The sequence below is a fragment of the Gnatocerus cornutus genome, chromosome 2 (assembly GCF_029298725.1).
Source record: "Gnatocerus cornutus isolate USDA-ARS CGAHR chromosome 2, icGnaCorn1.1, whole genome shotgun sequence".
NCBI classification, from domain to species: Eukaryota; Metazoa; Arthropoda; class Insecta; order Coleoptera; family Tenebrionidae; genus Gnatocerus; species Gnatocerus cornutus.
In genome coordinates, this window is record NC_142234.1 from 5,693,208 (window position 1) to 5,717,598 (window position 24,391).

At 33.1% G+C, this 24,391-nt stretch overlaps 1 protein-coding gene across 8 annotated transcripts in view; it reads left to right on the forward strand.

Moving 5' to 3' along the window:
• PDZ-GEF (PDZ domain-containing guanine nucleotide exchange factor) overlaps positions 1-24,391 on the forward strand; it is a 42,321-nt gene that overhangs the window by 784 nt on the left and 17,146 nt on the right. For 7 of the 8 annotated variants that reach the window (XM_088050340.1, XM_088050343.1, XM_088050346.1 and 4 more), the window contains exons 2-3: positions 11,570-12,063; positions 13,601-13,684. In XM_088050340.1, coding sequence (XP_087906466.1) covers positions 11,783-12,063; positions 13,601-13,684 — 365 coding nt within the window. In that variant the 5' untranslated portion in view covers positions 11,570-11,782. Of the gene's footprint in view, positions 1-11,569; positions 12,064-13,600; positions 13,685-17,905; positions 18,158-24,391 lie in introns of those variants that run through there. The other variant, XM_088050349.1, reaches the window with a different exon arrangement.

Consider the following 24,391-nt stretch of genomic DNA (forward strand, 5'->3'; position numbering starts at 1 on the left):
TTATATCATTAGTGAGCAGATGCAGGAAATGTTGGGGAATTGTTGGTACGCCTATCAATCCCTACATCAGATGGAAATTATCAGTTGTTCTAGCTTACTGTAAATTGTTCGATTTTTTACTTTCAAATTGTTTCCATTGCCAACACAATTTGTTTGTTTTCAATGGGACCAACTGTCTTATAAAAACAGAGCTGAGAAATAAAAATACAATGTCAGTTTACCAAAATAACATTCTCGTTTTGGTTCTCACTTCCATTAACTTTTGTCAAAAAAAAATAAAGGTGAGACAGTTTTCAGTATGCAAATGGTATCTTACATCTAATCTTACTAAACTGGCACAGTTAGCGTTATTTTTCTTAAACCTACCTATTAGAGTTTTCTACAATGTCCTCGTCAATCTCGACGAAACATTCAACACTTCCGCCCTCTGTAAACAAATAACATGAATTGTAGTTGAAGAATGTCAGATGTGTGAATCACAATATAAAGTTATAAAATCATAAACAAGCCACAACTGAAAATCTAAAAAACATTTTATTGTGTTTTAATTTCTCGTATTTCTAATCTGTAAGTGGACAACAGATAATTTTTTAAAAACAGAATAACTTAAAACAATCTTGTGATGATTTTCAAGAAAATTGCCTTGCGTAGTTTATGACTCGCAATGCTCTAATTTTGAACAAACAAATTTTATTGGCGACATAATCCCATTTCTTATTTTTGAACTTGCTGATTAGTTTCTGTAGTAAAACTATAATAAGTTTGTGACCGATTGCTCCAGATTTTATATTTCTGTGACGTCTCTTAGAATTGATGGAAAAGCGTACTGGAAAATGGTCATAAATATTTCTTGCCGCGTCTTCACCTGTATCTATACTGTTGCTAACAGGACTGTAACCTGAACCGCACCAATAAATTCATAAAAAAATAGTAAAGATTATAAAATTTATAGTTTGATCGTTTGTACTGGCCATTAAACGATCATAAATGTTTATTTTTTATTCAATTTTACGCGAATTAGTTTCAACTGGGTTTGTATTCCCAAGGGAATTGCCTTTGTCTGTGAGAAATATATTTTTTTTTTGAATTCGTAAAAAATCGAAATCTTTAAGAAGTGACGTTTTGTATTTACATTTATGTAAATTGGACAAATCGACAGGTAAATCTTTACTGGTTTCTGTTTATTAACATCATGGCATAAATCTTCTCTGACATGTGAGAATTGACAATCGATTAATAATTTTTATTTTATAAGTAAAATTGAAAAAAAATGTGTACAGCACTTTTAAGGTAAAATTAATTCGTCTTCGGCTCACTGGCTGAGTAATCTACTGTTAAAACTTCACTGAGTTGTCAAATTAACATGATCGATTCACAAAATGAGAGTTTTACAGTTAAACATTTTCTTTGAATATTTCGGCTAGGTTGGCAGAAACTGCTAAAATACTTTTTCTTCGGATGCCTTGAATGGCATTCAAATTGGCATTAACGGCTCTCAAAACATACATTACAACTTTGGCATGTTAATAGCTTACCGGTGAATTCAGGAAAATATTGTTTCTATGACGATTTTTGAAAAAAAAAAGATTGATCTGAGAACTTGTAATGAAATAGTTTGAATTTACTGCAATCTTAAAAGTTTGTTCAATTCCGTTGTAAAAACTCAATAAAATTAGGTTCATGATCATTATCTATTAATGTCAACTTAATTTTATCATGTTATCGATTGTCTAGGTTAGCATGTAATTCTGTCAATGGGTGAATCAGAAATTGATAATTTAATAATTAATCAGAAAGACAAACAGATAAGACCAAAATTACAAATGAGTCGATTTTATCTTAACTTGGGGCATTGCAACTTTGCGTTTACTCAAAATTTTGGCTGTCTAATTGATGTTTGATCATCACACATAAATAAAACATTAACACATTTCACTTACACACTATCTCTTTTACGTGCCAGTAAACAAACAAAAGTGTTACATAAAAATGTATCCACAATGAAGCGAATCGTATTTTGTGGTTTGTTAGTGTGAAACATTATAATGCTGCGAGTTTTAATTTTTAAATCCCATGTCACACTTTGGTGTAAGACATTTCCGATGCTGGGTCAAAACAAAACGATCTCATTCTCGGTCATCTGACTGTGCCATTATCAACGGAACGTAAATATCCAAAGTGGAACACCGTACAAATTGTCAAACCACTCCTACCGTAACGGGCATTTTTGTTTTCCACACTGGTGCAATTGTAAAATTTACTGCTATCTGTAAAGTTGACACATTTTTATTTTCATTACAATCATGATTTTTCTATATCGACAGTATGCATTATTAGTCATTTATTTGTTTACTAAAGATAGACATGGAATTTAATCTAGATATGCACAGGTGAATCAAAAATACCACTTAAAGCGGTATTGATCTGGCGCGTGGAATATTTGAATGACTCATTCCAAAAAAGGGACAGGAATCGACCTAGAACTAGACACGTGGGGGATTTATCAGGAATGAACTTGAGGAATTTATTCCAAATTTTATCGCACGGTTGAACCCGGAATTATCATTTTCCAATAAAGAATTTTATTGTTTTTGCTTTAATATTAAGACGCTTTCTGCATTTTATAATGCCATCGAAGCTGATTATGGAAAAATCCGTATTTTCAATATGTTGAGCAGTCAGTGATCTTTATATTGATTTTCGCTGTGGTAACCACCTTGACTACCAGATTTGTGACGACTAAGCTAATCTCACAACACAACAAATAAGAATCAGCTTATTTTTTTCTCCAAGAGAAGAATCGAAACTAAATTGAATAGAGTGAGAATTATGCAAATTTGTAGAAAGATATTTCGAAACGGTGAAAAAGGTGTCAAAGTTACATTAAGGTCTCCACTTTAAAAGCTATTACTTTGCATCTTTTTAATGAAAAAGATATCTCTTTTTAAGTTGAAGTTGCGTCAACTATTGCGCAATCCTTAATGACATAAAATCATCATAATTATTCCATCTTCTTTGAATGTTGTCACTTGGGCAACATCAGCACGCAACCGGAAAACTGACCAACTGCAAGAAGTTTTGTCCAAGAGACAGCAATTTCTCCACCTGCCTCTTTGGTTCCAAGTTTTTTTGCAGACAAGTCGGTTAGCAAGAACTCTTTACCGGTGCAGCCTGCCATGAGTGAAATGGGGCGTTCTGCTTTGCTGGTCTCCATAAATGTGCGTCTGTTTCGGGATGTGCTTCTGTTCAAGACGATATAAAAATTATCTCTTATTTTCCACAATGGACTATCGACAATTGCGACATTGTTTGGTAATCCGACTTTTCGACGTTTTCGTACTCATTTAGGTTCATTGTGTTTAAGTACCCATGAAAATCGTTACGTTAGCAGAGGTGAAAGTTTCATGAAAATCATGCACGAGTGGTGTTTTTGGCAGAATTTCGGGAATTCACTAGAGAACTGAAACTAGAGGTCTCGTGTGAAAATTGAAAGCAATTTGCGCTAAGCTGAAGAAAATAATACACTCGTGTGCACAGGAAACGCGAAAGACAGCTTCCTCTGCAATCAGTCAATAACGAAATAAAAGTTCCCAATGTGTAGGTGCACGAACAAATGGAAAGCAATTAGAATATTGTCATCTAATGGAGTCATTGAACTATTGCCACCGCCGAAGCCGTAGGTCTAAGCACCTGGAGAATGTTCTAAGTCTTCGTGGCAGACATCATTACCTCTCGTAATTAAGAAAAAGAAATTAATTCGTACGAACTGAATGAAAATTCGTTGTCTGCGCGATGATGGATGACCAGAGAACGAGCTCACAATCACAATGAATTGCTGCTTATGTAACCGTTATGTTTATTAACATTGAAGAAAATTTCAACTTTCCTTGCATTTAATTACTAATTTAATTAGCATTCAAGGTCAATGCTACCCGCCCCACTCGATCATTATCTCTGTTGATTGTACCTGTTGAACATTTCATTAATTTTAATTTCTCTATTAAACTATTTATCATTCGATTTTATTGAGAGCAGAAAAGTGGCTGGTGTTTTTTTGGAAAGGTTACTTAGCCTACGCAACGCTGCAGTCGAGACCCACACGAAACAATCAAGAATTTCTTCTCTTGGATTAACTAAAAGCGAACTCATCGGTAAGAAATTCAATGCGAAAATTCCAGAAGATATAGTCACCATACCAAAATATGACTATGGTGCTTTAGGAACAAAAGGAAAGAACGATAATTAGTTGTAGGTGGAGTAATTGAACAAGTTTCGCTTTTGAGAAACAGGAAGACATGAGTTTGGGATAAATAAGAAAAAAAGTAATTGTCTTTTGACCATGCTAAGAAACATGTGCGAACAATACAAAGTAAAAAATATTCATAGTTAATGAGAGTTTCCAATTCAGCAAATCTGCGGTATTTGACCATTCTCCTCAGTTTATAAGGATGATGACAATGGAAGAGTTCAAATCTCATTGTTTCTTAACTTTTTGTGTGTTTACATCGCCAGATTTTGATTTTGCGTGAGATTAACAGGCTAAAAAATTAAATGTACAATTTTTCGTAATGTTACTTTATGTAATTTAAAAGATAATTTGCTTTTCTTTGATGTAAGGTGGAGATTATCTTGTATCTTGTAACGTTTATTTTTAGTCTGCTCACAAATGATTTAAAATACATATTAGAATTAATTGAAAACAGGCACAACAAGACCATTTGAAAAAAGCCACATAATTTTAATTCTTTAAATTGTATGAGTATTGGCAAATTATCTTAAAAGTTACTTTGTTGCCAATAGAGAAACTAATTTATTTAACCAACAAGTCTTGTTTGCATAAGAAGGACATTTTAACAGTTTTATTATTGCAAATTTCATTTTTACTGATACAGTTTATTAGTCATTGTTTATTGATTGCATTGTTAAACTCCTACGACTGTTGATAAAATTTTACAACGAATTAAATAGAAGGGTTTTCAACAGCATTAAACTGGCACGTGCCTGTTTATTAGAAACAAAAGCACAGAAACCGTAGTAAAGGAAAACCCAAACACAAAGAAAATTTCGTGCTTACCCAAGTAAATTGTGAATTACATTCTTAGGTGAAATAAAGATCAGTGAAGCCAAATACCAGCTAAAAAGTTCTGTTATTGTAATTATTTATGGGAAATCTGTAAAGTTTGTTGAGGTATGTACAGACATATTTATTTAAGATTACACAGCTCAACAAAATTTTTCATTTTTCTTGATTTCTGGTGAATTAGACCTTATTGTCTAAAAATTTATTGACTGGCCTGCCAAATTAGCTCTAGTTTTTTGCTATTTAAATATTTTCCCAGTTTTGAAGGAGCTATTATAGTAACAAGAGATTAAATACAGTAGAACCCTTCATATCCGATATTGGATTTCCATTGCCTACTCTTCATATTGGTCATCATTCACTGCAAATAAAAGCAAACAATGTTAGATACACCATTTTTAAATATACAGTAGAACCTCGATTATACGAGTGCGGATTATCCGTGCAAGGGTGCTCGTTCGTTTATCCGTGTCTCGATTATCCGTGCATTACAAATAACACACAAACCGAACTACTTCGGACTTTTGCTTCCAATGAGAAAATGTAAAATTTTGAATTTCACGAGTAACGGTAGGTGTAGTTTCATGAGATTTGAGTCAATGCAGAGAGCAAAAAAAAATTATGAATTAAAATTTTTGTCTTTGAATAGTAGTGTTTGCAAACATTAACAAAAATGCTTGAAATAAATTCTTTTGCAATGTAAACCTTCATAATTAAGGAAACTGAAAACTCAAGGGACATAGAAAATTTTGGGACCAAAAAAAGAAATTACTGAAAGTACCTAGTTACCAGATTTTTTAACTACAAAATAGTTACTTTTATGTAATAATTATGTCTGATAAGAGAGTTGATTGTTTCAATTTTATTCAATATTCAAAATTGTTATTGTTAAGATATTGATGAATTTTGTTAAAGTTTTTAAATTTTGAATTAAAAAATCGTTCTAAATAATTCTGTTGCTTTAAAAGTATGTTTATTTAACAACTCGATTAACCGTGTTTTTCGAATATCCGTGCTGGCTCCGGTCCCGAGAAGCACGGATAATCGAGGTTTTACTGCATGTAAATCTAAATGTGCGATTAATTTTTTTTCCTTAATTATTCTTGTATACAGGGTCTGGCAACACTTGTGATCACTCCCAAAGTAATCTTTAATTCTAAAGATAAAAATTTGCATACACTCATATCTGTCAAACGCCTAGAATTTGACGCAAAAATAGTTTTTTATCACTGGTAGTTTAAGCGTCGCGACACTTTAAAAATGTAATTTTTACCGATTTGTGAGGATTTGTGCACCCAATTGCTAATATTTTTTTAATAAAAATGTGTGAAAAACATCTTACTTGTTATTTTAGATTTTATGAAAATTATGTTATCTAAGGAAAAAATGCTGTTTTATCAAGTAAGTTTTCATATTCATAACGCGAAAACCAAACAAAGGATCGAAGTGAAATTTGGTGTAAGCGTATTTTACAACTGCCCCGTCAAGATTTTCAAAACTAACTTGATAAAACAGCGTTTTATCTGAGATATTTGAGATATTTTTATGACATTTATATTGAACAAAATAAATTAGCAATCGCTGAAAATTAAACTTCATAGGCTCCGCGACGCTAAACAAACGTTAATAAATCAAAAACAAATTATTTCGTCTGAGCTTGATCACCAAAGTCTATAAAAATTGCAAATTTTTATCTTTAAAATTAGAAACGATCTAGAGGGATCCTAATCGTGACAGTTGGCAAGAGCGGTAATTAAATGGGCAAATTTTAATTTTAAATTAATTATTTAAAATTTAATTTTAAAGTTTTAAATTCCTTCAGAATTTTACTCTATGCAAGAAAAAAGAAAGAAATTCATAGTTTCTATACAGGGTGATTTTGCAATAGAGGCGGAAAAATTTCCATTGCATCATTACATTAAATTGCTGCCTCAGTTTTAAGAAAAAAATAAAAGAAATTGATTCCAGTTTTTATGCTACGTCAATTATTACTAAGGTTACTATGCATAGGTAGATGCATCATTAACAAACAAAATGCTCTGCGTTGTTGTTAAGGTTATTTTGTGCATTAATTAATAAAAATTACTGAAAACGTCTTCTAGGCATTTCCGTGAAGCCGTGATTTTTTTCCGCCACTATTTCAAAATCATCCCTTATTGAGATGAATCAACTGTATCTTCAACACTTTTTAAATAAAATAAACAATTCTGACATTAACAAGAAATTTGAAAAATACAGTCACAAAGACAATGCGATTGATGTATGTCGTCAAGTTGGTACACAGGTGTTCCGCGGATTGCTGAATTTGAATTTTTTCTTACCTACAAAAAGTGAAAAAAATGTCTAGAAATTCGCTGAACACTACGTATACTCTGATTTACCAAAAATCTATGGTATATAATTTGATTTGTATGTTTTGTGAATGGATATTGTATTCATATTTTTGTGTTATGTGGTAGGAATCAGTTACAAGTAAAGTTAATAACAAATGTAAGTACAATTCTTGCATTTTTGATAAGTTATTTATACACTGCCCTGCAATTTAATTGAAAATTTATTTTTTTCAATAAATTAAGGTTTTTTCTCAAACTGGTCCGAAACACATGCTTATTAAATCAATTTTGACAATTTAAAATCTTTTTCTCAATTAACACTTGCTGCTAAAAATTCAACAATCAAAAGTTGAATCACTGTGATTTTTACCTGGAGTTTTACAGTTGACCTTGACTCAGTGTTTTACCTCCTCGAATACTGATAACAGTCCAGTATTCTTCGTGGCATACAGCCAATTAAATTTCTGATATCTATCAAATTTGGCTCCAAAGTAGTAGGTAGGCATTATTTCTAAATTTAGAGCTGATCTTGAAAAACCGATTGCAGTTTCGTAATCAGAAGGCCCTGTATACTCAGAGAGCTCTATCAAATCTAAGGAATTTTACCTTTCATAATAAAAACCATACAAATTAATCAAAAAACTTATTTCAAATTGTAAAAAATCAGAGCTAGTTTTGTTCCGCTCTTGGTTAGGAATAATAAATTATTCCAATTTGAGCAAAGAAGATTTCTGCATCACCAAAAATACCTAACCACGACACCATAACCTGACGATTTCCTGTTTTCGTCGATCGATAATTTGGAACAGACATTTCAGACACGCAACGTCTAAAACGAGTCACAAAAATCGGAACACTTTAAACTTTATGTGTTTCTAGCATTGTGACATTGTAAAGTATTTTAAGAACAAAAGATAACCTGAAATACCACATTGAGGATGGCGTCACTTTGTCGTAATTGCCGTTGGAATTTAAATTGTGTCTTTGTTGATATTTTGCAGACAAAAATATACCAATGAGAAAGTTCTACTCATGAAAGTGGAGGTGTTTTACTTTAATTCGCCGTGTTCACCATGAACTGCTATGTCCACCCAACCGATTTTTCCTTCCATTTAACACGACCTGATGCAGAACACATCAGCCTCGAACCGATTTGCATATTCAGCATCCAAAGGAAATTGCAAATGGAAATCTATCGGATAACAGACACCGGAAGTAAAACCAATTTGATTATCCAACAAACCAAGGTTTCGATCACCGATTAAAATGGTCGGCGGTATTTATTGAACATTTCGTTCTTGCAGGAACTTGGTATTTCAGTAGTTCTCTTACGAAAACGTAGCAGTGATATGCAAATCGTGGGGGTTTGAAAACAATGCAAATTGATGGCGATCTTGGTATCTTTTGTTATAGCTCTCTCTTTTTCTTGGTGTCATTGTGTACTATTTGATTTAGATAAGACATACCTACAAGACATAACGGATGATATGATATCCCACAAGTGAAGCCCTTGAACTCATTTCGCGTTAGAGTGTCAAGGATGCTATTTATGAAGCCCTTTAAATTCAGTCGGCATGGAACAGGGCGTGCGCTGCTTACACAACGACTTGAATTCTTACAATTAGATCCTCTTTTCATTCAAAAAAGAATATTTTTATTTAAGCCGAAAACTCGTCGCTTTGAAGTCTTTTATAATTATGTACAATGTTTAGAGCATCTCCGGTAGTCACTGAAGCAGTTATCTCACCTCAAATTCATTTAACTTTGAAGCTCTGATTACCATCGCCCGAATTTTCCTTACCGCATCTTTAATTAAGAGCAATAGGTGCCAGGTCAGGGCCATACTGTGCCATCATCTCACTTCAAACGTTGATCACGCATGGTTTGACCGACTTGACGGTGATTGCATGAGGTCTCTGCATCCAGCACCAGCATCGAAAACGAGTCGATGCCGTTATCGCCGCATTCCTGCAGAGTCCCTCCGGCTCTTCACAATTCGAATTTGACACTTCCGGAAAAATTCCAGACCAAATCGATATGGAAATCCGATTTCCTTTCTGGTTTCAATCACCGGAAAGGAGTTCATCGAGGATGACGAAGAACTTTGCAAAGGTCGTAAACACACCTGCAAGTGCATCAAAATGGAAATTGCGTTGTTGTAGAGCAAGAGAGTAGGTGTCGGGTTAGTCATTCGAGTTTAATTTCGTTAATGCTTATAATGATTAAATAGGATTTTCAGGGATTTGAGGAGTTTTGAGGTGAAACCAAATTAACACTGCCTCGCATGGAAACTGCTAATTTTGTTTGTTATCAGAAATAAGTTAAAATACCGTTTTATTAGGTTGTGAAACTTGTACATTTACATTTATTTCGGGTCGTTCCTAATACAAAAAAGGTGTCATTTGGAGACCTTAACTTCCTCATTTTTTTGTTAGAGAATGGCACCGAATCACATTATTTAGATTAACATGATTATGTGTTTACATTACATAATTAAAATCGTTATAAAGGTCTCTCAGTAAAACTTTCCATTTCTGTGTTTTTTATGATTAGTGAGCTTTTTTTAATTAAAAAAAAAATGAGTTTGGGAGTGAATTTTTCAATAAGAATTTTGAGAGTTTTAAAGATGTATTTATTGCGACCATTACTTTTTAATTAATGTAATAACTACCTACGTAAGAAACAGAGATTTTGATTTGCAATGTCGCAAATAGTCAAAATGAAATTAATTTCTCGATATTTTATTCATTTAATTGTTCCAAGTTTAAATTAATTGCATTTCTCATTTATAAACGTTCCAGATACTTTCACAATTTTATTAAATACTGATTTTTAATAAAGAAAACTCTTAAATAATACAAAAATCGTTGAAGAGTTAACACTAATTGCACAAAGAAAATTTAGTTTTAGAAGTTTTCAAAGATATCATCTCAAAGGAATAAAAGATTTTAACTTTCAAGTTCACATCTACCATTTTATCACTTCCTGATCAAAAGTTGCTGCTTGACATTGGCATAAGATATGTCGTTGTAATTACCCCTTACTTTATGCTTGGTTCAGTTAAAAAATAAACGCATTCCATTGGATAAATTGCGATAAGAGGCATCCATATCACGCAACTTTTGCAGTTCTGTTGCGTATTTCTTAAATATTGCTAAATGTTTCTAAAAAGTCCGGTGAGTTGTTTCGTGGTTTACCAAAAAAAAGTTTAACTGAAACTTTCATTAAGAGCTTAAGAACATTTAAAGAAACACAAAGTTATGGATGCACCTTTAAATTGTCTTAAATGTTTATTTATTAATTTAGTATACAAAAAATTGCAACAGGAACAATGGAAAATTATCATGACAGTGTTTTTCTTTTTATTCAAAAACTCCAGTGTAGTGCAAAAAATATTGGTTGTCAAACTGCCATTGTCAAATCAGGAACATGACGACCAAACTTTTTTGCTCGCGTATGTGCTATCATACCGTACGAAATACTTTTATCACTTTGTTTGTTATTGTTATTGTAGTTTAAAATGTTTTTATCTTAACGTGTTTGTTATTCAATGTGTAAACTACTTGACAACATAATTATTATGATCACTTTACAAGAAGTTATTGTTATTCTAGGCCGTGATGCAAATAAGCGAAATGTCTCTTAAACAGAACATAAATAAATAATAAACCAACATAAATAAAATAAACTCATTTCCTTATTAGCTTATGTTACGTATAATTATAATAATGGTTCATGTTCATATCACACAAAAACTGACAACAAGTAATGCAATTACGGAGAAATACTCTTCCATTCTACGTTTACTATTTCTGCTATTTGGGTCGATTAATTATGGCAAGTGTACTACTTTATGGAAGCGCAATAGAAGTTTGTAATAAGCACAAAATTGCGCATTTTTATTCGTAAATCTAGGTTTAGATTTATTATACACGTAATTCTATGCTTAGATTTATTAGTCGTAAATGGAAATAACGATAATGATTAGTTCGTGATCAATAAAATTGGAGACCCAGCTTCCAGTTGTTGTATTCAATAAAAATTAATTACTTCTTCCAGTCACTTCTGTTTGTTTTATTTTTATTTTTTATATGCAATGTTTTTTCACCAAATTCCCAAATTTGTGTATTTAACAACAAAAATTTTATTTTTTCAGATTTCATTCGCGCAACATCCAGAATGAAACCCAACAAGCTCAAAATCCGGATATCTTGAACCATCTGCATCCATCCTGTCCCCCGCTCGAGAATATGTGGCAGTGAAAAACCGTGGGACGTTAATAAAAAAATAGTAGTGACGACACAGTGACGTCATAATTCCGGATGCTGTGATAAAAAATCAACCGTGCTGTGTTTAAAACAAAAAATATATGCGCGAAAAAGTGGACGTTGTAAAGTTACGAAGCGCGAACTACGAGCCGCCGCGCAATGGTACGGTGGCGCCATCGTGCGGTGTCATGACAGACTGGGATCAAATGTTTGTTAGGTCGCTCGCCAGGCCACCGGCATGCAGATCCCTGCAAGACCTGCAGGTTATTTATTACGGGTTGAGCGGATTGGAGGCGCTACAGACACTGAGGGATTCGGCTTTGCGGGCGTTATGCAAAGTGGTTCGATATGAAAAACATCAGGCCAACGACGTTTTGTACTAGTAAGTGGGCATCATCAGTATATGGAAAAAAAAGAAGTTACTTATTCTTACATAAAAGTTAAAAAGAGGAAGAGCACCGATTATTGGATACTTTTAAAAAATATATATTAAAAATACTTGCTTTTAAATTGAATCAATTAAGTTATTATTTATTGAGTTTGAAATGATTACTTCATGATCTAAAATTACAAAAAAATACCCGATTTTATATTTGATCGCCAAATATGTATTTTGTCATAAATTTGATGCTCTGATAAAAGGTTTTCTAATACTGGATACCCAATAATGAGTATCAAATATCCGAATATGGGATATTCAATAAAAGGACTCGAAAATAAAAAAAAATATATTGTTTTCATTTATTTATTTCAAAGGTTTAATTGTTTTTTAATGAACAAGTAATTGAAAATTAGTTATAATTAATAAAAATCTAGTCAACGACGTCTTTTAATAGAAGGTGTTTAAAAATGTTTTTAGCATCAGAATTCCTGCCGCTTTGTTTTCATAGTGAATATAACTATCTTGAAAATTATTTTTGTTTGTTTATATTACTTACGTCAAAGACGTTTCAGTTACGGTTTTGTGTCCAAATTTTGGATTTTCAGGTTTCAAACCACAACTAATTAAGATTTTCTTTTCAAAACTTACTTTGCTTTATGATTGAGGTTAACTACAAATGTCAGTTGAAAAATCTAAACCCACTTTTATAATGAGCGGCAAATTTCTTTGATATTTCTTAGTTACCCTTGATGCTAGAAACATTTATAAACATCTTGTATAACATTCATTTACATGGTTACCTAATATTACATATCTAACATTGAGGGCCCCAAAGTATCAATATTAGGGATTTAGCATACTTTGTTTCGGAGGAAAAAATCGATATTTATTATGCCAGATTATTAATTTTTATTGATTTTTACTATAAAACAAACATTAAATATGATTTCCTTACCCAATAACTCAAATTTTATAATAAATAAACGTATTTAACCCGCGCAAACAAAATATTCAAATTAGGACAAAAGACTTTCGTGTTTTTATTTTCGCCATATTAAAAAACTGACACGTGCGAGGAGTTTATGACCTGAAATCTTGTTAAACCACAGCCAATGACATAGTGGTAACTAATGGCTCGCTTTTCTAAACTGAGTTAGGGTGGTATCCAATATTAAGCAACTATCTAATATTCGGTGCTCTTCTTCTATCTTCTTTAGGATATCTCATAATAATAAACAAAGATACAACAACAAATAGTTCTATCAAATATCAAATGTTTATTTTACGCTCGGCTTCTTATCCAAATAACATCAAAAACCGTTTAAACTACGTGTTTCGAAATACAGTTGTAATGATCTTCAGTTTTTTAAATTTTAAATTTATGACGATGACGTTTATGGCCTAACGTGGTCACCGCAAACGAAATCTTCGTTATAAACAGAGTCTGCTGTAGACACCTCCTACAAAATCAGATGCTTCTTTTTCAGCAAAACATGCATAAAAAACGATGTAGCTAATTGGTGTTTATTTCTTTTAGCACAGGGGAGCTTTCAACATGTTGGTACATCCTCCTTTCTGGTTCTGTCTTCATCGACGGCTCCATGTTTTTACCTCGTTCGAGGTGAGTTACTTTCCTTTCGAAAAACAAATAAAATCGCAAGTGTTTACAACGTTTTCACCGTTGGAAACCCACCCGCGTATATTTTTTGATTTTATAATTAACTGGTACACACCTAAGACGATCCTAAAAGGATAACGGTGTGTAAAATCCTTGATATTTGCCACGAAAAGTAGGACGAAAACAAAGGAAACTTGTTAGGCAACGATTAGTTTTTGCTATACAATTTTTATGAAGCAGAGAATGCGAGTTTTGGTCGGACAGGTGGTCTAATGAAAGTTGAAATATTTATAAATATACAGGTACCTACACGGGAGTGATTATTTATTTATGTGAACTTTTAAAGTGTAGCGTGGTCTAGCTTAACTTCTCTTGTTTATTTATACAGTGGGGATTGTAGTAAAACTAAAGTTGTTGGAAAAGAACAATTAGCAGGTTTTAAGGTGATGAAATGGTTTATTGTTTTGTTGGTTTTAATGAATTCGATAGCAGGTGCCTAAGTTAAGACTGTTGCAACAGGATTTTATGGGACAGTGTCACTGATTTAGTGGACCATTTTATGCTTAAAATTTAGCTTTCATTAGATAATTAGTAACAGTTTTTAATACATTTTACGCTAAACTTGTTTTATGATTATGAAACGTTACGGTCTCAATGCTAATATTATTCCTTGCTAAAAAAAACAGGGATTGTTTGTAATTGTTGCAAACGTCTGTGAAATTAAGTTAAAACAGCGTTTCTTTATTGTTTTGTTTATTTCACTCGTTTTTCTGTTTTTGTTTTTTGTATGTTAAATCAGAAAAGACTGGCATCAGTAGAATCTCAAGCTAATCCAACATTGAAGAAATTCTAGTTTTTCAGTTCTTCAGTAATTAATAAATAATTATATTCCACTATCAGTAGTACTGTTACAGTTAAATGAATGGTGTTGTGCAACAAAGATCCAACCCACAAAAAAAAGTACCTCTTCGCGTTATTAAATCGATTAAAACTGTTACCATCTCATGTGGACCTAAAATTCTTAAAGCTACTAGAGTACTATATTAGGTTTACTGCAATTTCGTACTATAAAATCAGTAAAATTAAGGCTTGAATAGCTGTGATCTCCGTTTTTAGACGACACTGTTTGGATCTTTGTTGCGTAACACTATTCAAATGGAGTTTTTGCAAACAAACTAGTCTATTTACAGTTTGCAAAATACTATAAATGTAGCATACAATTTGCAGAAACTTCTCACCATCTTGAAGTTAAAAATTGTAGTAAATATTTGTTGATAGAAAACTACGTGCTTCTTGTTTTTCTCCTTTTGTTGGCCAAGTGTTAATTGATTTTGCAAATGCTTCTTCATCTGTCTCTAATTTTAAACACAATCTGCCGATTACAATAGCTGCAATACAAGTTTTGAAAATGCAAATTATTCTCAGTTGATCAATGATTTTGAAACGACGCGGCGAGGCTAAACCTGGAAATGGAACAACAATTTATTGCTAATTGTGAGGAAAATAGTCCAAGAAGTGTTAAAAAAAGTAACCTACACCATTTGTTTCACATCATGTCAATGTAATGCTAATACATATCGAGCTTCTATACAGGGTCCGGCAACACTTGTGTCCACCCCCAAAATCGTCTTCAATTTTAAAGACAAAATTTTGAAAATTTGCATACGCTCACAGTTGACGAAGCACTAGAAACTGACAAAAAAATTGTTTTTTATCACGGTTTGTTTAGCGTCGCGACGCCCAAGAAGTCTAATTTTTAGCGATTTTTGAGTTTTTGCGGAAATATTCGCGAATTCAAATTTTTTTAACAATTAAATACAAATTGTGTTTAAAATTTGCGAAAAAAACGCTGCTTTATAAAGTTAGTTTTCAAAATTATGACGGCGCAGTGGCAAACTACGTTTACACCAAAATTTCACAAGTCACTTCATTCACTTTTATAAAGGCTAATTTTGATTAACACGGGCATGTTGCACTTTATGGACACCACAAATCGTTAATTAACATCGACAAAGCGACAATTTCACCAAGTAAGACTTTTGTTACAATCTAAAGCGAGCGAAAGAATAGATGTCATTTGTGACAAAAGATGTTGACAGATGGGTGTAAACGTAGTTCCCAATTTTGACGTAATGAAATTGGAAACTAACTTGATAAAACAGCATTTTTTTCTCAATTTTTGAAGACAATTTGCATTGAATCTAAAATAATAACTGAGATATTTTAAACATATTTATATTGAAAAAAAATTAAATTAGTTGTTGATATCACAAACCCTCACAATTACCTAAAAATTACATTTTCAAAGCGTCGCGACGCCAAAACTATCAGTGATAAAAAACAAATTTTTGCGTCAGCTTCTAGAGCTTTGTTACTGTGAGCGTATGCAAATTTTGAAAGTTTTATCTTTAAAATTAAAGATGATTTTGGGGGTGGACACAAGTGTTGCCGGACCCTGTATAAGAACAAACGTTTTATTTATTAATATTCGGAAATATATAGTTTTCTTCCAAGAAGCAGCGTTTGTGGTAGATAAATTTTAAATTGTGTCTTTTGTGCTTGGTGAACTTAAAATGACGCTAATTTAAATGAGATTAGAATTTTTTTTCTTAGTTATTTTAGCTAAAGTAAGAAGATTATATTTTTATTTTATATTTAATTTTGATAGTTTTTGAAAATAATTACCCCACTCTGTGTAAAATTTGTAAATATCTAATTTGTAAAACTTTTCAACTAAACTTTTCATTGATTTTAGTTGACAAGTCTTTTTAAACTTAACTTGAAGTTGACTCAAACGTCGAATAATTGATATTGATCTGGTTTTCAAACTGTTCAGACGGGAACGAGCAGGGTAGTTTCGTGGAAGTTGCTTTTATTTAAGGTTTATTAATAGTTCACTATTATTATTAGTTATATAGGAATTCTATATCTACTAACAATGTGTAATCTGATCAAGTGATCAATAAGAGCTAAAGCTATAAGAGACAATTGAATTCTATTCAATAAATAAATATCGTGGCCTTGTTACAATTAATTAAGCAGGAGTGATGAGTTCTTTTAGTCTATTTGAAAATTATCGATTCGACCCTTGGACTCGGGGTTCTTGTCCCAAAATAGCCGCTTCCGAAATATTCGATTAGCCAAAGCGAAGCCGCTATTGTTTATTCATTACGTTACAGGCAGGATTATATTTTAATATCTCTGCAGATGGATTTGATTTAATTAGAAGTGTGGTCGTAACGAGAAGATTGACATGAAATTGTGGATGAAAATAAAGTTAGGAAATTTCGTACGGGTGCAGACTAAAACAAATGTGATATTTTTGCTCTCTCGAGTTAAATTAAACTTTACCTTCTATAAATACTTCTTTTCGCTTAATTGTGATACCAGACTCTAACTAACCGTTGTGTAAATAATAATAATAAAATATGAAATAGAATGGTGTAATAAAAACGAAACATTTCAGCAAATTTTCTTATAATGACGCCATTGAAAGAATCGGGGGCGAATGACGCACGTATCATCAGAACTGATACGAGTTGAAGCCACATCCCTAATTTATTTTCAATGAATTGTTTCATTTCCACAATTTCCGATTGTGATTGTAATTTTAATTTGTAGTGAATTGTGTTGACTTCAATCAGGTTTGTCTGAGATTCTGGTAAATATTCAAGGTTGAATATAATAGTTCCAGCTTCCACTGTGCAACAGGCGATAATAATGCAGTAATTACGGTATTAACACTCACTAGCAATATTATTATTACAATTTTTTGCAAAGATAAAAAATGAACTTTATTATTGTTATTAAAAGCAGGGAAAACCAGTCTTTTTGGAATTGCCATGAAATAAAAAAGTGCCCAAGCCGAGTTTTTACATTTTTAATTCAAAATACAAAATTTCCAAACATGTTTTGGGTTCACTGCACATTCAATTTGACAACCTAAATTGTTTTACGACTTCTGGGAGTGACGTTTTCTCATTGCACGCACAGAGCGGAGATACTCGGCTATCTTCGTGATCTTGTATTTCTCCTTAAATATCATAAAAAGGGGTAACGATTATTTAAAATCACGTTATTTTGCCGTCAAATACTCTCCACTTATCTCGTAAGGTTTCTTTGGCTCTCTTTTCAGGAATGTGGGGCCATTCACTTCCTCCGAAAATTTCTTCTTTCGTGTCACTATAGTTCCTGCATTCCCCGGGATGGCGCTCCCGTCGCGTATCTGACCGCTTGAGAATTTCATTCTCGTCTCAGAGTTGTTTGTTGCACGTTTGTTTGTTGTAGGTTTAGTTCGGGTGTGTTGTTGGTTAGGATTTTATTAAAAGTGGCGTTCCGACGCTTTCCTAACCCATGTTTTGAGTGACTCTTGTGTTTGTGTCAAGTTAACCTCGTGAACAACAATTAAAAGTTTTAACCTGCAACCTTGTGAGATTAGGATTATTTAGGATAGCAGCCTAGGAGTCTCCACCATGGGTAAAACCTCTATTTTTATTACGAATCACGTCGCCTTTCTAGCTCAGGTTTGACAGAAGGGAAACAATAGAAGTGTGTGACCGTATCAAGTTGGCTTGCTCTCACAGATTGACGTAAATTTCTGTTGTTTATTAAAAAAATAAAATAATCACGTGTTTTTGGCGTTTGTTCGATTAATTAACGCTTCTTCAACTAGCCTTTGTTTCTTTTGCGCTTCAATTAATGGTAATTATGTTGATTTGGAAATTGAGGAGAGCGAAACGCGACCTTCGACTGTTATTATTACTTGTACCGTTCACAACAGTCAATAATTGCATCAGTTCGTGTCAAAATGTCAAAATTTTGACCACGAAGCGGCTTTGACACGGCCCTGAAGATGAAAATACGAAACGCGACCTAGAAACCTGTAAAAAGGAGAAAACGTGCACGAGTTTAGTGAAATTGTAGGTTTTGCTATGGGGAAGCCCTTATCGAGTGAATGAAAGCTGAGACGAAATGGAGGAAGCGTAAGATTGAGATAACGGGGCTGTTGGGAAGATAAGAAGTGTCCATAACGATAGACATCCTTTTGTTAGCCCCATTTTAAGTGAAAGGCGATGCGATTAGGGCTTTTATAGCTAAAAGGGTCCTCGGTTTTGGAATGTTATCGGAGGAACAAGAATAGCAGACAGGTGGTCCGCAGTTACGTGGAGATACAATGGGTTATGTTTCGTTATGGTTTAAATAGACAATTGATTGCCGACTGGGCTATTCCGATGAACACAATCAATAATCAAACATACTAAGATTTCTTGTTTGTTTGGAAGAAACATAATTAGAAGTATTCCATACTGATAATTAATGCAACAATAACACGGATGGGAACTGTTTATTAATTTAAGGAAGAAAAATACGCATATTTTGGATGATAACCAAGGATGCAGTTCGAGTGGAAACATTCTTGGAATTTAAAGCATGGTCTTATTTGTTTTTTTTTTAGAATAGGCCAACACGACTGTGGGAGCACATACATGCATAGTATATGATTGTTTAGATCTATGATTACATTACAGTGGGCAACAAAAATTGGAATGCGGAAAGTTGGAAAAACTGAATGTTCTTCTTTAACATCTATCAATTTATCTTATTCGCACAGCTATGATTACATTTAGTTTTTCCACACATTCTACCGACAATTATTTTAATATTTTTGCTTGTGATGTGTGCAAGTGGTTATAATGATATGATTCATGATGGAATAAAAAGGGCGTCAGAATTGACTGTTTAATTTAAAATGGGTTGCTAGTCCTGTTGTCCGTCAAGTTTAACATATCCCTGTGACCTTTTTACAACTCGATCAAGTTCAAATTTTAAAGAGATGCCTTGACATGGCCCACAGCTAATCAACGTGTTTCAAATTCCACTGTCTATCTGAACTGTGTTTATTAGATCTTCTGGTATTGAAATTAAACAATTGAAAATAAAATGATTTCAGGGTGAACTTTTGAGCAGAATTTTGCTAGAATTGCTGCAAAATAAATACAAGTTTGCGTTGGCGTAAATTAAGTTGAAGTCGTCTAAAGTTTAGTGCCGAACTAACATAAAATCATTGCTTGTCTGCTGACTATAATTTTTGGATAGTTAAATCTATGTTAATGATCAGTGTTAATAAGCAAGAATTAAGTTAATGCATAGGTATTGAAAATGAATGCGATCTTAAATGCTTTATAAAAATCACTTCACTTACCATCTGTGGGCATAAAAAATTCACAGATGGCCAACTAGATGATCTTCTAAATTGGATATTTTATACATAAAACTTGATATCTTGTAAAAAATATTATTTTGATGTTTAGTTCACACCGAGAATGCAGAGAATGCATTCGGTTAAAAAAGGAAATCTCACCGATTAAATTACCTTTTATTGTGCGCCAGTTTTTTTTGCAGTTGCTAACACGGAATTTAAGGCAGGGTTTTTCTGACTTCATATAGTTCAAATAATTTTGATAAAGTTATGTCTATCTATGCTCTCTTATCAGGATGGCAAAAGGTTATAGAGGTCAAAGGGATCGCCATAAAAGACAGCAAACTTAAAAGTCAGAAAAATGGCACAATACTGAAAGCAGCTAGTTCAATACGAGGTACTTTTTGAGTCGAGTATTTTAAAGCTCCCAGTGAAGGAAGACATTTTACTGACGAGTTTTGTATAAAATTTTTAGGAAATCGTAAAAACAAACAAAATGTGAAAATCTCTCATGTAAATTTGACAAATTGACACGTAAAGTTGACAGAACGGTAAAGTTTTTACAGTACAATGGCCGGGAAATTCAATTTTACTGCGGATAAATTGACATGGAAACGTTGTTTATTACGATTTTCGGTAAAGATTTATTTCCACTTACATTTGCGATTCCAAAGCATGCCTTTAATTAAAAAAAATCTTTGTCACTTTGAACTTATGAGATAAAATGTAGCAAACCGAAAATCACGCGTGGATGTTGGGGTCATTTTAAGCCCTTTGAAGTTCTTTCATTACCTCATACAAAATTCTGACAACGTCAAATTACTTGACATGAACAAAAGATTGCCTCCAATCAAATGTCTGTCTTGAAATTTCAAAAGGAACTCAAGATGAGTTTCACTTGATGGCATGTTACAAAAACTAAAAACAAACTGTGGCTTTAAGGTTTTGTATTGTCGTGAAGAGACTTGCCTTTAAATTCCTAGTTTGTGCAACCAGTTACGAAATTAAATTACATACAACGAAGAATGAAGATTTTTGATGGAATTTTATCGAAGTTGCGCACAACCGTTAACTACACAAATAGCCTTAATTTGATTTATTGTTATTAACACATTCAAGTTGAATTGTAAAAATAGCAGCTGTTTAATGGTTACATCAGTTGCATTCGTTATTTTAATTAATACTAGTAAAAAAGTAAAAGTAGGTGACATTCGTCTCGATAAAGTTCCATTTTCAGGTAATAAATTAATATGGCTAGATGGTTTAAGATGTTTACGTAATGTTGGGAAGTCTTTAATGCAGAAAGTGTTTTAACACGTTTAAAATAAGTTTCCGTTTTTGTTTATATCGAAATCGTTATTTTTAGACATCTGATATATTCGAAAACTGTTTTCTTAATGTTCACAAGACTAGACTTGAGTCAAGTATATTTAGATACTGACAAATTTGTGTTCGCGGTAATTGATTACTGTGATTATTTGTTTTTTAAAACAATCAAAACTGGCCAAATGAATTCTGACATGTGAAAGTGAGTTAATTGCTGAACTAGGAAGGAAAAGTAAGGAATCATAAATCTAACGATGAATTTTTCTTGTTCGTCTACCTCAATATTTATATGATTAATGTTTTACTGCTCTCTATTGTTTTAGTGACTAGCAAAAGCTTTGAACCTGTGTTCATTTTAACTGACAAAATCAGCTTCTTTGCATTTAGAAAGAAGAATGTTGAAACAGACCTTTAATTGTACAAACAGTACAATAAAGTTCACGATAAAAACTCGATGAAGTAACAAAACAGAAATATCGGTAGGCGTGTCTAGACATGCCAAGCGTGACGATTGTTTCTCTTTTCCTCGTTACTTTTTGAAAAGTGTCTATTTTCGTGTAACCCCAAATTTTCGCAGTCTTGTTCTGCGGGAACGATCTAAATCTCAGTTGTCATTCGCTTGTTACACTACCCAACCTGCTGGCACCCTCCAGTATCTTTTTTCTTAATTTCCGGCATAACAAGGGGAACAGCATCTGAATCACGTTCCATCCCTTGGTGTCTTACATTATGTTACGTCTGTTGTCACCTGTCGGCTCTCCCTTGTTCATATACCGTAAACCCGGCAACAATTCACGTGGGATTCTACAAAATTAGTCGACAGACGAAGGAAATAATTAATTTTATTAATTTTAATTACATTGTGCATAAGGTATTGCAACAGACAGTGACTTGACCCCAAGTACACAATTTCAAAGATGACTTATTAGAAAGTAGGTGCTTCCTCTTCAACGACACACTTTTGTGTTGGTCGGTGTGCTGCTTTATTAATGACGTTCTTCTGCCACAAATCGGGTAATGATGGCATCGACAGATGCTTCCTTCCGTACATATAAACAAAATGTAAACGGTTGGTGACACGAGAGGTTGGAGTTTGGAACTTTTGTATTGCTGATGTGTGTTGATATTCTGGCCGCGTTAGCGCGTTGCGTGAACTTTGTGCGCTTACTGGAATAGCAAGAGGATGTAGCGCTTATTAAAGATACTCAGAATGTTAAAAGATTTTACAAAATGTTACTTCCTGTATTTATACCAATCTCAGAAAATTTTATGAGTGCATACGCAACACCACAAATGCCGATATATGCCCAGCCTCACTTTAGAAAGTTTCATGGAATCCATTAGATAAGCGTCAACAAAGTAACATACTGTAACGAATTAATTTATTCATGGAAGATCTAATTTTTCTGAAACGACAAAGTTGCCAACAACATCGAGGGTGGTTCTAGTTCACAGACATCCTTGTTTGTTTATGGTAGAGCAACTTAGTCAGCATATGGAAAAAAACGAGCGGACGGAAGTGTCATCACGTGTCAAATTTCCGGAGAAGAGAAGAAATGTAGAAAAATCGTTGGTGCAATCCGATGTAAATGAAGTGTGTTTTAACATATAACTGTCACGATCCAACTGTACTTCCCCACAGCACGCTCTGATTATTTGCAACCGTTTGATCGATAAAAAGGAAAACTAATTCAATGAGCGAAGATCAATAAGTGCTCAGATACGTTTATTTTTAAACATCAATTTAGATGAAAGTTGCAAGAAATAGAGTATTAGTAATTTAATTACTTTCACCAGTTGGCATTTCTGTGAAGTGTTGTTTTTTGGAAAACTTATCAATGTAGACTCTTTTTTTGAAGACTATTTACACACGTAATCAAAGTGATTCAACAATTTCACTTACGCAATGGATGGTAGTTTCGTTTCAATTCCTCACTTTCAGTAATACGTAATTTTTTGCATGGTATATAGTAAACATCCAAACTTTTATTTTGCTTCACACATAATGCTTGATGTCCTTCATTTAGAAGCCCTCGAGAATTTATATGTTTTTGCTCCTTAACTTCCAATTTGACGTTTGATAACGGTTCCACTGTAATTAAATTTCTCCTCAACCATTTTACACCCTCCTATATAATGCACTTTATATACTAGGGGTTCCTTATGGTATTGTTGATCGATCCCACAAAAACAGAAGGGATAACTGACAGAAGTGATGGCTTTTAAAGGGTTACGGCATAATTGATAGAGAGTATTGTTCGGATATTAAAGGAGTTTTAACTGAAAGTTTTGAAACTGTTCTCGTCTTTATCGATATTTAGCACTATCAGATTGGTTTATTTATTTCCGAGTTTATTTCCTTACTGAGTAACACGTTTTATGAAGTTTTTCTTGACTTTGAAGTTTCTTTTATCTAAAACCGATTATTGGTCGCGCCTCTTATTTGGGGATTAGCCTTTAAAGCTCTTGGGTTTTCCATATTTTTAGAAAAATGTTTTGGATTTGTCTTATCTTTCTGAAAATTTAAAATATGCAGATGTTCGATCTATAAGAAGCGCCTTAATTTTATTCTACTTGTTAAGTTGTTAAATTAAATTTACATCATATTATAAATTGTTTGTATAAATACATATAGTTATATCACAAACTAGCATGCAAAGCTCGTACTAAATGCCTCATCTTGAATTCAATAGAGCTCTGATTACGAAAATGAAGGTTTCTTCCCTAAACTCGCTCGGTTCCTGAAAAGATAAAATCCTGCAGCATTTGAACATTTTAAACTTCGCATCATGAGATCCTTCATTTAATTTTCTCGGAAACGGAACATCCCATTATTCCTCGAATACCTTTCCTCCATGAGTTTCGCTTTTCTCTCCACTACATCACGTCCCTTCCAATAACCGTAAATCTATCCTGTAATTGGCTTTCTCCTCGTTCACCTCACTTACTCACTCACCTTAATCGTCTAATTAGAAAAGCGACCATTTCGCATTGTCACAGTTTCGACTTTGATCTATAAAACTCACGGCATTACTCATTTCCGACCGCATTTCTGAATCCTCCCCTAACATAAAGGATGATGGATATACGAAGGGTGCGCCCCCCAGCTTGTTGATATCTACACGTAAAAAATTGTTTTTATACGGTGCAGACTTGATGGTGAATTATTAATAGTCAATAACGGT